This window comes from Ranitomeya imitator, chromosome 8 (assembly GCF_032444005.1).
Source record: "Ranitomeya imitator isolate aRanImi1 chromosome 8, aRanImi1.pri, whole genome shotgun sequence".
NCBI lineage: Eukaryota > Metazoa > Chordata > Amphibia > Anura > Dendrobatidae > Ranitomeya > Ranitomeya imitator.
The window spans coordinates 15,339,326-15,355,839 of record NC_091289.1 but is presented as its reverse complement, the minus strand read 5'-3'; the positions used below and the strand labels follow the sequence as shown (position 1 = coordinate 15,355,839).

Below are 16,514 nucleotides of genomic sequence, written 5' to 3'. Positions count from 1 at the left end.
CACAATGTGGTTCAGGATGGCTACTTGCGTTAAGCTACAATTTTTCCAGCAGGGACAGGGTTAATTTCTGACCCTCTGAGGTTTTCTTTTTAATAAGCTGTTTACCCCCTGAACGTATTAGAGAATTAGCCCTGAAGTCCCCGGTACACGGTCGAGCAGACATTCCAGATGTGTCCGTACAAGACCCCCGGCCCCCTATAGTGCAAACGGCTTATTATTCCCCCGATGGGATGAGAGCGGCTCATGCAGTTCCCACTGTGCAGCCCTATAGTTTATTGTGATTCCCTCCAAACCAAAATTCCAAATTCTGAGATCTCAACCCCAAGTAAAAAAATAAAAAGAGGAAAAATCCGGTTTCCTTTCCCCATTAGGGTTCCTGCCTCTAGATCCCCAATCTCTGCGCAGAAGGGTCTGGTGCTTGTCAGCCTGATCCCAGAAATACCAGTTGCTGCCCCCTCACTTGTTCGGTAACATGTCGGGCTGTTCCCAAACCAAATTCTGAGCCCCCAATCTGAGGACCCCAGAGTTGCAGCCAACAATCTCCCCAATAGCTCATAGTATATACGTTCATCCTGCTTTCCCAGCTCCTGAACAGCAGATCTGCGGCTTCTGTACAAACTCATCACCCGAATTTACCCTTCAGGGAAACCATTAATATTGCCACGAGGCGGAATGTGAAGCGCCGCTATAATGCGAGCTCAGTGTGTGTCGCCTCATATCTGTCCTCTGTTCTGCCCTCATCCGCACAGGGAACGGGCTGAGGGGGTGAGCGGGAACATCACCCAGGCCAAAAGCCTTCTAGACACTGCCGGGGACAAAGCGAAGGCCGCAGAGAAAGCTGTAAATGATTCCAGGCAGATGGTGAACCGGCTGAAGAAGAACGTTGAAAAAGTGAGGACATGATATCTGTCTATTGTTCCGTCTATTATCTATCAATCTATTATCTATATCTATCAATTATCTATCCTTCTATGTAGCTATTATCTGTCTTATCTATCTATCCATCAATTTCTTATCTATATCTATCATCTATTAATCTATATATTATCTATCCATTAATCTATATATTATCTATTGATCTATTAACTATTAATCTATCTATCTATCTATTATCTACCGTATCTATCATTTATCTATTAATCTATATATTATCTATTTATCTATCTATTAATCTATATATTATCTATTGATCTATTAACTATTAATCTATATATTATCTATTTATCTATCTATTAATCTATATATTATCTATTTATCTATCTATTAATCTATATTATCTATTATCTATCATCTATTAATCTATATATTATCTAATCTATTATCTATCTATCATTTATCTATCTATTAATCTATATATTATCTATATATTATCTATCTATCTATTATCTATCTATCATCTATCTATTAATCTATATATTATCTATTTATCTGTTATCTATATCCATCATCTCTATCTGTCTATCTCTCTATCCTCCTGAGCCGCAGTTCTCTTGCAGATAGCAGCAGGTTTTCATCCCTTATTCCTCCACATATATTTTTGTTATTGCTCCTATGCATTACAATAATAACAATGTTTTATGTACACAGCTCCTATGCAGATCTATGCGTCTCCATGGTTACAAACACTGTGATACCTTCCTTCTGCCGCCTATAGGACAGCGGGAGGTGAGGAGCGAGAGCAGCTTGTGACTGTGACCTGTTCTGTGTTTTTGCTTCCAGTCCGTGAATACGATGGCCGCAGTGGAGGAGAAGGAGATGTCCATCATGAATCGCTTGGGAGATCTGTCAAGGAAAGTGGAAGAATTAATGAAGAAGGTTGAGTCCAACAGGGATCTGGCTACTGAGGCCAGCGAGAAGGCTACCAAAGCCTTCACAGCCACCGACGGGCTCGAAGAGGTACAAAAACAATTTCGACCGCATCAAAACATAACTTTGTGAATCCTTTGTTTTCACCACCATCACAATCTCGAGAAGATACATCAGATGTTCTTCACTAGTCACATCCAGAGCTGCAGTTAGACTTCTCTGCTCAGACAGAAGCCTGAAAATCTGGTCACAGCCCTCTCGTGCACTGGGTAATGGCCTCTGCTCAGAAAACGGTGCAGCTTTGGATGTGAATGGAGTAAAAAGTTACAAAATATGGGTAGAAAGTTCTTATATCCAGGGCTGGTTTTAGGCAAAGTGGGGCCCTAGGCAAAGTTTAAAATGGGGCCCCAAATGCTAACATATTGCACATCACACAGAAGCATTTCGGTTGTATTTACATGCGCTGAGTTCAGGCCGCAAAACGAGTGTGATCAACAATATTGAAATTGTTTAACGCCTGTTTCCCGGCCTCTTTCCATTGTCTGAGAAAGAATGATGGGGACAGAACAATCACTAGTAGATCACTAACAGATCACCATACATGATCATGTTATCAGCAGCACAAATACAGTTTACACCGGCAATGTGCTGCTGAGAACAAGGATTTCTGTTCCCACATAAACAATTCAATCACTCGATGAATAGGCAGCATTTTGCTTGTTTAGTATAATACACCCCATAGTCCTCAATATACTATAATGTGCACCTCAGTCCTCTGTTATGATAAGATAATTCAGTACCACAATGGACATAGAGGTCAGAGCACATACAGTGACCTAACAATAACCCAAAAACATAGAACGAGCTCTGAGACGTGGGAACTCTGCTGACCGCAATCCCTAATCCTCTCCAACAACACTAGAGGCAGCCGTGGATTGCGCCTAACGCTCCCTATGCAACTCGGCACAGCCTGAGAAACTAGCTAGCCTGAAGATAGAAAATAAGCCTACCTTGCCTCAGAGAAATACCCCAAAGGAAAAGGCAGCCCCCACATATAATGACTGTGAGTTAAGATGAAAAGACAAACGTAGAGATGAAATAGATTTAGCAAAGTGAGGCCCGACTTTCTGAACAGAGCGAGGATAGGAAAGGTAACTTTGCAGTCAACACAAAACCCTACAAAAACCACGCAAAGGGGGCAAAAAGACCCTCCGTACCGAACTAACGGCACGGAGGTACACCCTCTGCGTCCCAGAGCTTCCAGCAAGCAGGAAAAAACAAATAGACAAGCTGGACAGAAAAAACAGCAAACAAAATAGCAAAGCAGAACTTAGCTATGCAGAGCAGCAGGCCACAGGAACGATCCAGGAGGAAACAGGTCCAATACTAGAACATTGACTGGAGGCCAGGATCAAAGCACTAGGTGGAGTTAAATAGAGCAGCACCTAACGACTTCACCACATCACCTGAGGAAGGAAACTCAGAAGCCGCAGTACCACTCTCCTCCACCAACGGAAGCTCACAGAGAGAATCAGCCGAAGTACCACTTGTGACCACAGGAGGGAGCTCTGCCACAGAATTCACAACAGTACCCCCCCTTGAGGAGGGGTCACCGAACCCTCACCAGAGCCCCCAGGATGAGCCACATGAAAGGCACGAACAAGATCGGGAGCATGGACATCAGAGGCAAAGACCCAGGAATTATCTTCCTGAGCATAACCCTTCCACTTAACCAGATACTGGAGTTTCCGTCTTGAAACACGAGAATCCAAAATCTTCTCCACAATATACTCCAACTCCCCCTCCACCAAAACCGGGGCAGGAGGATCAACAGATGGAACCATAGGTGCCACGTATCTCCGCAACAATGACCTATGGAATACGTTATGTATGGAAAAAGAATCTGGAAGGGTCAGACGAAAAGACACAGGATTAAGAACCTCAGAAATCCTATACGGACCAATGAAACGAGGTTTAAACTTAGGAGAGGAAACCTTCATAGGAATATGACGAGAAGATAACCAAACCAAATCCCCAACACGAAGTCGGGGACCCACACAGCGTCTGCGATTAGCGAAACGTTGAGCCTTCTCCTGGGACAAGGTCAAATTGTCCACTACATGAGTCCAAATCTGCTGCAACCTGTCCACCACAGTATCCACACCAGGACAGTCCGAAGACTCAACCTGCCCTGAAGAGAAACGAGGATGGAACCCAGAGTTGCAGAAAAACGGCGAAACCAAGGTAGCCGAGCTGGCCCGATTATTAAGGGCGAACTCAGCCAAAGGCAAAAAGGACACCCAGTCATCCTGATCAGCGGAAACAAAGCATCTCAGATATGTTTCCAAGGTCTGATTGGTTCGTTCGGACTGGCCATTAGTCTGAGGATGGAAAGCTGAGGAAAAAGACAAGTCAATGCCCATCCTACCACAAAAGGCTCGCCAAAACCTCGAAACAAACTGGGAACCTCTGTCAGACACAATATTCTCTGGAATGCCATGTAAACGAACCACATGCTGGAAGAACAATGGCACCAAATCAGAGGAGGAAGGTAATTTAGACAAGGGTACCAAATGGACCATCTTAGAGAAGCGATCACAGACCACTCAAATGACTGACATCTTTTGAGAGACGGGAAGATCTGAAATAAAATCCATAGAGATATATGTCCAAGGCCTCTTCGGGACCGGCAAGGGCAAAAGCAACCCACTGGCACAAGAACAGCAGGGCTTAGCCCGGGCACAAATCCCACAGGACTGCACAAAAGTACGCACATCCCGCGACAGAGATGGCCACCAAAAGGATCTAGCCACTAACTCTCTGGTACCAAAGATTCCAGGATGACCAGCCAACATCGAACAATGAACCTCAGAGATAACTTTATTCGTCCACCTATCAGGGACAAACAGTTTCTCCGCTGGGCAACGATCAGGTTTATTAGCCTGAAATTTTTGCAGCACCCGCCGCAAATCAGGGGAGATGGCAGACACAATTACTCCCTCTTTGAGGATACCCGCCGGCTCAGATAAACCCGGAGAGTCGGGCACAAAACTCCTAGACAGAGCATCCGCCTTCACATTTTTAGAGACCGGAAGGTACGAAATCACAAAGTCAAAACGGGCAAAAAACAGCGACCAACGAGCCTGTCTAGGATTCAACCGCTTGGCAGACTCGAGATAAGTCAAGTTCTTATGATCAGTCAAGACCACCACGCGATGCTTAGCTGCTTCAAGCCAATTACGCCACTCCTCGAATGCCCACTTCATGGCCAGCAACTCTCGATTGCCCACATCATAATTTCGCTCAGCAGGCGAAAACTTCCTGGAAAAGAAGGCGCATGGTTTCATCACCGAGCAATCAGAACTTCTCTGCGACAAAACAGCCCCTGCTCCAATCTCAGAAGCATCAACCTCGACCTGGAACGGAAGCGAAACATCTGGTTGACACAACACAGGGGCAGAAGAAAAACGACGCTTCAACTCTTGAAAAGCTTCCACAGCAGCAGAAGACCAATTGACCACATCAGCACCCTTCTTGGTCAAATCGGTCAATGGTTTAGCAATACTAGAAAAATTGCAGATGAAGCGACGATAAAAATTAGCAAAGCCCAGGAACTTTTGCAGACTTTTCAGAGATGTCGGCTGAGTCCAATCATGGATGGCTTGGACCTTAACAGGGTCCATCTCGATAGTAGAAGGGGAAAAGATGAACCCCAAAAATGAAACCTTCTGAACACCAAAGACACTTTGATCCCTTCACAAACAAAGAATTAGCACGCAGGACCTGAAACACCGTTCTGACCTGCTTCACATGAGACTCCCAATCATCCGAGAAGATCAAAATGTCATCTAAGTACACAATCAGGAATTTATCCAGGTACTCTCGGAAGATGTCATGCATAAAGGACTGAAACACTGATGGAGCATTGGCAAGTCCGAATGGCATTACTAGATACTCAAAATGGCCCTCGGGCGTATTAAATGCAGTTTTCCATTCATCGCCTCGCTTAATACGCACAAGATTATACGCACCACGAAGATCTATCTTGGTGAACCAACTAGCCCCCTTAATCCGAGCAAACAAATCAGATAACAATGGCAAGGGGTACTGAAATTTAACCGTGATCTTATTTAGAAGGCGGTAATCTATACAAGGTCTCAGCGAACCATCCTTCTTGGCCACAAAAAAGAACCCTGCTCCTAATGGCGACGATGACGGGCGAATATGCCCCTTCTCCAAGGACTCCTTCACATAACTCCGCATAGCGGCGTGCTCAGGCACAGATAAATTAAACAGTCGACCTTTTGGGAATTTACTACCAGGAATCAAATCGATAGCACAATCACAATCCCTATGCGGAGGTAGGGTATCGGACTTGGGCTCATCAAATACATCCCGGTAATCAGACAAGAACTCTGGAACCTCAGAAGGGGTGGATGACGAAATAGTCAGAAATGGGACATCACCATGTACCCCCTGACAACCCCAGCTGGACACAGACATGGATTTCCAATCTAATACTGGATTATGGACTTGTAGCCATGGCAACCCCAACACGACCACATCATGCAGATTATGCAACACCAGAAAGCGAATAACCTCCTGATGTGCAGGAGCCATGCACATGGTCAGCTGGGTCCAGTACTGAGGCCTATTCTTGGCCAAAGGCGTAGCATCAATTCCTCTCAATGGAATAGGACAATGTAAGGGCTCCAAGAAAAACCCACAACGCTTAGCATACTCCAAGTCCATCAAATTCAGGGCAGCGCCTGAATCCACAAATGCCATGACAGAATAAGATGACAAAGAGCAGATCAAGGTAACGGACAGAAGAAATTTTGACTGTACTGTACCAATGGTGGCAGACCTAGCGAACCGCTTAGTGCGCTTAGGACAATCAGAGATAGCATGAGTGGAATCACCACAGTAGAAACACAGCCCATTCAGACGTCTGTTCTTGCCGTTCAACTCTGGTCAAAGTCCTATCGCACTGCATAGGCTCAGGTTTAAGCTCAGGTAATACCGCCAAATGGTGCACAGATTTACGCTCACGCAAGCTTCGACCGATCTGAATGGCCAAAGACATAGATTCATTCAGACCAGCAGGCATAGGAAATCCCACCATGACATCCTTAAGGGCTTTAGAGAGACCTTTTCTGAAAATAGCTGCAAGCGCACCTTCATTCCATTGAGTGAGTACGGACCACTTTCTAAATTTCTGACAATATACCTCTATCTCATCCTGACCCTGACACAGAGCCAGCAAATTTTTCTCTGCCTGATCCACTGAATTAGGTTCATCGTACAGCAATCCGAGCGCCAGGAAAAACGCATCGATATTACTTAATGCAGGATCTCCTGACGCAAGAGAAAATGCCCAGTCCTGAGGGTCGCCGCGTAAAAAAGAAATAATGATCCTAACTTGTTGAACTGGGTCACCAGAGGAGCGAGGTTTCAAAGCCAGAAATAGTTTACAATTATTTTTGAAACTCAGAAATTTAGTTCCATCTCCAAAAAACAAATCAGGAATAGGAATTCTCGGTTCTAACATAGAATTCTGAACCACAAAGTCTTGAATATTTTGTACTCTTGCCGTGAGCTGATCCACACATGAAGACAGACCTTTAATGTCCATCGCTACACCTGTGTCCTGAACCACCCAAATGTCTAGGGGAAAAAAAAGGCAAAACACAGTGCAGAGAAAAAAAAATGGTCTCAGAACTTCTTTTTTCCCTCTATTGAGAATCATTAGTACTTTCGGCCTCCAGTACTGTTATGATAAGATAATTCAGTACCACAATGGACATAGAGGTCAGAGCACATACAGTGACCTGACAATAACCCAAAAACATAGAACGAGCTCTGAGACGTGGGAACTCTGCTGACCGCAATCCCTAATCCTCTCCAACAACACTAGAGGCAGCCGTGGATTGCGCCTAACGCTCCCTATGCAACTCGGCACAGCCTGAGAAACTAGCTAGCCTGAAGATAGAAAATAAGCCTACCTTGCCTCAGAGAAATACCCCAAAGGAAAAGGTAGCCCCCACATATAATGACTGTGAGTTAAGATGAAAAGACAAACGTAGAGATGAAATAGATTTAGCAAAGTGAGGCCCGACTTTCTGAACAGAGCGAGGATAGGAAAGGTAACTTTGCGGTCAACACAAAACCCTACAAAAACCACGCAAAGGGGGCAAAAAGACCCTCCGTACCGAACTAACGGCACGGAGGTACACCCTCTGCATCCCAGAGCTTCCAGCAAGCAGGAAAAAACAAATAGACAAGCTGGACAGAAAAAACAGCAAACAAAATAGCAAAGCAGAACTTAGCTATGCAGAGCAGCAGGCTACAGGAACGATCCAGGAGGAAACAGGTCCAATACTAGAACATTGACTGGAGGCCAGGATCAAAGCACTAGGTGGAGTTAAATAGAGCAGCACCTAACGACTTCACCACATCACCTGAGGAAGGAAACTCAGAAGCCGCAGTACCACTTTCCTCCACCAACGGAAGCTCACAGAGAGAATCAGCCGAAGTACCACTTGTGACCACAGGAGGGAGCTCTGCCACAGAATTCACAACAGTCCTCCATATAGTATAATACACTCCTCAGTCCTCCATATAATATAATACACTCCTCAGTCCTCCATATAGTATAATACACACCTCAGTCCTTCATATAGTATAATACACTCCTCAGTCCTCCATATAGTATAATACACTCCTCCATATAGTATAATACACTCCTCATAGTGCTCCATATAGTATAATACACTCCTCAGTCCTCCATATAGTATAATACACTCCTCATAGTGCTCCATATAGTATAATGCACCGTCATAGTCATCCATGTGGTACAATTCACTTCCCATAGTATAATGTACCCCATAGTTCTCCATATAGTATAACGTATTCCCCATAGTCCTCAATATAGTATAATGCAGCCCACATATAGTATAATGCATCCACCCCACAGATGATAATGGTATCATGCAACTACCCCACAGAGTATAATGTAACCCCCCATAGAATATAATGCAACCCCCCTCATATAGTATAATGTAGCCCCTCATAGAGTATGATGCAATCACTCCTCATCTCTCTCTCTCTCTCTCTATATATATATATAATTACCTAAGGGGTACTTCTGTCTGTTTCTAACTTCCGTCTGTCTGTAACGGAAAGCCTGGGTCGCTGATTGGTCACGGCCGGCCGTGACCAATCAGCGATATTGGGGCGGGATTAAACACCGCTTCACTTTTTACTATTGATGCTGCTTTGCAGCATCAATAGTAAAAACATAGAATGTTAAAAATAATTTAAAAAAATTATATTCTCACCTTCCGGAGTCCGCCGCAGCCCTTCCCGCTCCTCGCACTCCGGTCCCAAGAATGCATTGCGGCAATGCCCCGAGATCATGTGGCAGTCTCGCAAGACCGCTACATGATCACGGGTTATTGCCGCTAGGCATTACTGGGAACGGAGCGTCGCGAGGAGCATCGGTAAAGGCCTCGGCTGGATCTGGGGGCCGCTGGAAGGTGAGTATATAACTATTTTTTATTTTAATTGTTTTTTTTAATAGGGATATGTTGCCCACATTGCTATATACTGCTTGGGCTGTACTACATACTACGTGGGCTGTGCAATATACGTGGCTGTGTTATATACTGCGTTGGCTGTGCTATATACTACGTGCCTGTGCAGTATACTACGTGCCTGTGTTATATACAGCGTGGGCTGTGCTATATACTACGTGCATGTGCTACATACTACGTGGGCTGTGCAATATACTGTGTGGGCTGTGTTATATACTACGTGGCTGTGCAATATACTACGTGGGCTGTGTTATATACTACGTGGGCTGTGTTATATACTACGTGGCTGTGCAATATACTACGTGGGCTGTGTTAAATACTACGTGGGCTGTGCTATATACTACGTGGCTGTGTTATATACTGCGTGGGCTGTGTTATATACTGTGTGGCTGTGCATTCTAGAATACCCGATGCGTTAGAATCGGGCCACCATCTAGTAGAATATAAATATAATACAGCCCCCATAGAATATAATGTATCCCAATCAAAGAGTATGATGCAATCCTCCCTCATAAAATCTAATACAGCCCCCCATAGAATATAATACAGCCCACCTCCCCATAGTATATAATGTACCCCCCATAGTATATAACACAGCCACATAGTATATAACACAGCCTCCCCCATAGAATATAATATACCCCCCCAAATAGTATATAACACAGCCTCCCCCATAGAATATAATATACCCCCCCAATAGTTTATAACACACCCTCCCCCATAAAATATAATATGCTCCCAATAATATATAACACAGCCTCCCCCATAGAATAGAATATACCCCCCATAGTATATAACACAGCCTTCCCCATAGAAAATATACCCCCCAATAGTATATAACACAGCCTCCCCCATAGAATATAATATACCCCCCCAATAGTATAGAACACACCCTCCCCCATAAAATATAATATGCTCCCAATAATATATAACACAGCCTCCCCCATAGAATAGAATATACCCCCCAATAGTATATAATATACCCCCCATAGTATATAACAGCCTTCCCCATAGAAAATATACCCCCCAATAGTATATAACAGTCTTCCCATAGAATATAATATACCGCACATAGTATATAGCACAGCCCACATAGTATATAGCACTGCCCGCATAGTATACAGCACAGCCTGCACAATATATAGCACTGCCCGCATAGTATATAGAACAGCCTTCACAATATATAGCACTGCCTACACAGTATATAGCACAGCCCGCACAATATATCGCACAGCCCGCATAGTATATGGCACAGCCCACATTCCCCCCCGAGAATGACCCCACAGTCCAGTACTCACTGTTATAGTGAAAAAAACCACACTCCTCACCCTCTCCTCGTGCCTGCGCTGCTCCCTGCACTGCCTGGCACACAGTGAGGGTGAGATGACATCATTGCGCACACGCAGTGTCCGAGGCAGAGCGGGGAATGATGGGAGAGGGAGCGTCGGCTGACGTTCTCTCCTCCATCATTGCTTTGAACTGTACCGGCAGACGCCAGTATAGATCAATGCGGCGGGGAAGTCGGCACTGGCGGCAGGTGGGCCCCTTGCCTCAAAGGGGCCCACTAGCGTCTGCGTGATGTGCTGCTAGCTGGGGCCCCTAGGCAGCTGCCTGGTCTGCCTGCCCCTAATGTCGGGCATGTGGCGGTACAGTTCAGCCCCACAGACTTGTATAGAGTCGTAAGAAACTCCATGAATTGAGCCTTTAACTGAGGATAAGAAAACATGGCTGCTTTATTCATAAAAGAACAGCGCCTCCCCTGTCCACAGCTTGTGTCTGGTATTGCTGCTCACCTCCACTGCAGTGAATGGGACTGACCTGTAATGGCGCTAACATCCTGTGGACAGGGGCGGCGCTGTTTTCATGAAGAAAGGAGCCATGCATTTCAAATCTCGGACAATGCTCATAGCCAATGGACAGAGAAGTCATCTCCTCCATAGGGGTCCATACCGGACCTCCACAGCTGAGAGGTTAGGGGTCTGCCGTGAGGTTGTGAGAGTCGCCCATCATGTTTTCTTCTTATTTTTTCATTACAACATTTTAGGAGATGGATGAAGTAAAAAAGAAATATAAGGAGCTGAAGGACAAGGTTGGCGGAGCAGAGACGTCATCGGAGACGGCCATGCAGAAAGTGAAGCGGATCACAGACGAAGCTCAGGACTTATTAAAGAAAGCGACTGACGCAAAGGCCAAGCTGGACGGTCAGTGACCACCAGACCTCGTAGTAACAGCCCCCCTTATCATGCGTAATAGGGGCCCTGACGACTCCCTCTATACTCCTCTATACCACCGGCTGGGTGGAGGACTGTAGCCAGTCCCAGTCACTTACATGGGACTTGCGGCATAGCTGGGTGATTAGGGGGCGACACTGAACCAGCCCCGTGTCCACTTCCTGCCAAGGATCAATAGGGGGTCTCAGAAGTTGGACCCCTCTGATTTTTATAGGGGTTTCCTGATAACAAGATGTTATTAAAAAAATTCAGATTCTCATGAATTCAAATTTCTTTGTCATGTGAATTCAGTCAGCAGCCATTGTGCGAATGTGTAAAATCGTGAAAAAAATATAAAAGAAATAATACTCAACTTGCGGCTCATCTGTTCTGCTGCCGCAGCCCCCTGTCCGCTCCTCCGGCCTCTTCTTTACTGCTTCATCATGCAGGACATCTGCTATCTTCACTCTGAGCCAGGACGCCCGGCGCTGTGATGTCACTACATATGTCGTGATGTCACAAGGTGCGTCTCTCAAGGCGCTGATCTAGTCACAGGTCAGAAGCTCCGGCGCACAGGGAAGATGGAGGAAGAGGATGTCATACGCGCTGGAGCATTAAAGAAGAGGAGTAGGGAGCTGCGGAGAGGACCGGCCGGGGGGATGCAGCGTCGGACAGGTGATCACTATGTGAGGTTTTTGTGTTTTTTTTCACCCTTATTATGTTTTGGAGTCTCAACAAACCCAGAGTAATAAGGCACATTCCATTTATGGTGATTGAATTCGATGCAAGTCACATTTTCAGCCAAAATGGGAACTGAAGTGCCGAATTAGAGTTTTGGCAGATTCCCTCATCAGGGGAGTCCGATTTGAGAGACCTCAGTGATTTCTGGTATTCTCATAGTGAAAGGGTCACTGGTTCACCGCGAGAGAGAGGAGCCAGAAGATCGCAGCGTCTGATTTCTTGTACTTTCACACTGATTAGAAGCATTTCATCTTCATATTAGACAGTGCAGGCTTCTGCTAGCAGTGCAGGGGTTAATCTGTTCAGTTGAGAACTCCTGGAGCATTCCTGCTTTAATGCTCTCAGCTGTTCAGTGTTGGCCACTCTCCTCTGCTATATATACTGGCCTCTGGCAAGCAGGCATTGCCAGAGTTAATTATATACTGCCTGGTTTTGGAACTGAAGGTTTTGGTTGTTTTGAGGTGTTTTTTTGGGAGACTGTTGTGTGGTGATTTGTCTGTGTGCATATCCTCATCCTCTTCTATTTGGATTTCCCTTCCTTTACTTCCCAGTGTTTCGCTAGGTTTGTGAATGTATATTTGTATGATTGGTATTTTCATTTATCCCTGTATGTCTTCCCTTGTTAGTCTGGTTTTGTGTTTTCTTATACACTAATACTCCTCACTTCCCTGGGTGGGGGAGGGGACAGGTATGGGCTTATTCAGGAGCTCATTAAGGCATGTGGACCCAGCGTCTTCACCATCAGAAGTAATATGGGAAGCAGGGATAGCTTTAGAGATAGGGAAGGACCCCATAGCTCGGGGATATCTTGCTAGTGTGCCATGACAAAGTATGGCCATCATACACACTGCCGCCTGAAGCTGGCTATAGTCGGGGGTCCCAGCGGTCGGAGCTCCACCGATCTAGAAGTTACCACCTATCTTGTGAATAGCTGAAAACGTCTTCTTGCTGGAATAACCCTTAAAGTGAAGTACGATCACTTTATGAGATGAAAAACCCCTTTAAGCTCGTCTTCTAGAATAAGCCAGTATACACTTACGCTTGGTTGTAGCACGCAATAAATACACTTACGTTGGGTTGTAGCATGCAATACCCAGTCTCCATATCACTCTACTGAAGTCTTAGTAGGACCCTAGGGCCACAGCCGACCCCCATAGTAATTCGCTATGAAGAGCGTCTCTTACTCTGGAGGACCTGGCACGTCCATGTGTTACACAGGCATCTAGTGATTTCAGTAGTACCTAATTTGTCCTATGGAGGCGCTGCAGAGAAATCAAACACTTGCTGCCACAGATTACAGCTGATCACCAGTGATTTTAGCAGCAGGACACTATTGTGAGGGGTAAAAAGTGGAGAACCCCTTGAAGTAACTATGGCACATGTAGTGATCTTATCTACTTTTCTTCTTATTTCAGGTCTTGACGAAAGGTTTAAATCCAATGAAGAAGAGATCAGGTCGAAAATATCAGAACTTGAGAAGCTGGAGAATAAAACGAGCGGTCTGCTGGAGCACATCCGAGAAAGATCCATCGTCTACTCCACTTGTTAACTCCCATCAGTCACAACACTGTCCCTTCTCAAAAGACGCACTGACACAGGACCATCATTAATATTCTCAGTTATATCTGGAAAAGCTGGGTGACAACCAATAAGGCTGCCATAATCACTCGCATATTTCCCCACACTCCAATAATAATTTACTTCCTTCTCACTATATAACTAGGTGGAGATGTTCTGGGTGACCACCATATTGGTTGTCACCCAGCTTTCCCAAAAACTGATGAAACAGAAAATCTTAGAATGCAGAAAAGCAAACAGGAGGGCAAGATTATAACCCTGGACACAAGTTATAGGCCTTCCACAGGCCCTGGTGACCAGTGTGGAGGGTGTGACGCCACCTTTGTGACATAGTACACGACCATCCAAAACCTGACGACAATCCTGTGTATTAGGAGGGTCCGGACCTCGATGTTTGTATACGGTCATGTGGATGTATTAAAACAAATAATGCAAAATGTCTTCTTGCTGTTTTGTGTCATTTTCTAAAAATTCAGAATTTTTGATAATTTCCATATTACACCTACTGTGGAGAAAAAAACAGCAAAACACGGCAGAGCTTCTTACCTGCCTAGGCCTCCAAACAAATGCACTAACAGGATGCAGTGGACCCATGTGGTTAAAATAGAAACACAGGTGCAGCATAACCCATGAGGCAGCCACTCACCAGCTACCAAACCAATGGAGGGGGCGGCTTCTTGCCACATTGCTGCACATAAAAGACTTGTATGTGGCGCTGTTCACACAATGGAGATGCACAGCATCCAGGCAGGCCTAGTAGTGACACCCTTCTATTAGATCAGGCGGGCCTGCCCAGCGCTATCCAAATGCACCCCATGTGCACAGACACCACAGTTTACAAGCAGAAAATGGGCCCAACTGCACCCCGAAAAAAAAGTGCAAAAAACACATAAAAAATTATTATGTGAGGTATTAGTTTATATTCTGGCCAAAATACGCAAGCTCATAACCCACGTCAAGGGTCCTCACGCTTATGAGTCCTATCTCTAACCACATGGGTCCACTGCATCCTGTTAGTGCATTTGTTTGGAGGCCTAGGCAGGTAAGAACCTCTGCCGTGTTTTGCTGTTTTTTTTTCTAATTTTTGGAGGATCTCTGAATCCTCTTTTTGTGCTACCTACTGTGGAGAGCAGCTACAAGGAGACTCTGGAGGACTCATCATATCAGATATTACATGAAAAACGTATTCATAGCAATAGGAACCATGTAATACCTTAATTCTCCTGTGGGGGAGGTGCAGGGAATTGTATACACACACACGCAGTGAATAATCCGCATACTCCTAAATATATACCAGAAGTGAAAAATCCGCACATGTAAATATATACCAGCAGTGAATAATCCACACAGACATAAATTTATACCAGCAGTGAATGATCCACACACATAAATCTATACCAGCAGCGAATAATGCACACACACATAAATATATATCAGCGGTGAATAATCCGTACACACATAAATATATAACAGCGGTGAATAATCTGCACACACAAATATATACCAGCAGTGAATAATCCACACTCATAAATATATACCAGAAGTGATTAATCGGCTCACATAAATATATACCAGCAGTGAATAATACACGCATAAATACTTACCATCGGTGAATAATCCACACACACAAATATATAGCAGCAGAGAATAATCCACACAAACATAAATCTATACCAGCAGAGAATAATACACACACATAAATATTTACCAGTAGTGAATAATCCGCACACATAAATCTATACCAGCAGTGAATAATACACACAAATCTATATCAGCAGCGAATAATACACACACACATAAATGTATACCAGCAGTGAATAATACACACATAAATATATCAGCAGTGAATAATTTGCACACATAAATCTATACTAGCAGTTAATAATCCACACACAAATACACTGCCCAAAAAAATAAAGGGAACACTTAAACAACAGAATATAACTCCAAGTAAATCAAACTTCTGTGAAATCAAACTGTTCACTTAGGAAACAACACTGATTGACAATCAATTTCACATGCTGCTGTGCAAATGGAATAGACAACAGATGGAAATTATGGGCAATTATCAAGACCCCCTCAATAAAGGTGCGGTTCTGCAGGTGGGGACCACAGACCACATCTCAGTACCAATGCTTTCTGGCTGATGTTTTGGTCACTTTTGAATGTTGGTTGTGCTTTCACACTCGTGGTAGCATGAGACGGACTCTACAACCCACACAACTGGCTCAGGTAGTGCAGCTCATCCAGGATGGCACATCAATGCGAGCTGTGGCAAGTAGGTTTGCTGTGTCTGTCAGCGTAGTCTCCAGAGGCTGGAGGCGCTACCAGTAGACAAGCCAGTACACCAGGAGACGTGGAGGGGGCCGTAGGAGGGCAACAACCCCAGCAGCAGGACCGCTGCCTCAGCCTTTGTGCAAGGAGGAACAGGAGGAGCACTACCAGAGCCCTGCAAAATGACCTCCAGCAGGTCACAAATGTGCTTGTGTCTGCACAAACGGTAGGAAACCGATTCCATCAGGATGGTCTGAGTGCCCGACGTCCACAGATGGAAGTTGTGCTCACAGCCCAACACAGTGCCGGA

General features: G+C 44.9%; 1 protein-coding gene across 4 annotated transcripts in view; it reads left to right on the top strand.

Annotated features, from left to right (window-relative positions):
* The window catches only part of LOC138647400 (laminin subunit beta-1-like), a 77,426-nt gene extending 63,055 nt beyond the window's left edge, over nucleotides 1–14,371 (top strand). For all 4 annotated transcript variants that reach the window (XM_069736377.1, XM_069736376.1, XM_069736379.1 and 1 more), the window contains 4 exons: nucleotides 750–891; nucleotides 1,720–1,896; nucleotides 11,446–11,602; nucleotides 13,768–14,371. In XM_069736377.1, the coding sequence (XP_069592478.1) occupies nucleotides 750–891; nucleotides 1,720–1,896; nucleotides 11,446–11,602; nucleotides 13,768–13,901 (610 nt within the window). In that variant the 3' untranslated portion in view covers nucleotides 13,902–14,371. The remainder of the gene's footprint in view (nucleotides 1–749; nucleotides 892–1,719; nucleotides 1,897–11,445; nucleotides 11,603–13,767) is intronic.
* The last annotated feature ends 2,143 nt before the right edge of the window (nucleotides 14,372–16,514 follow it).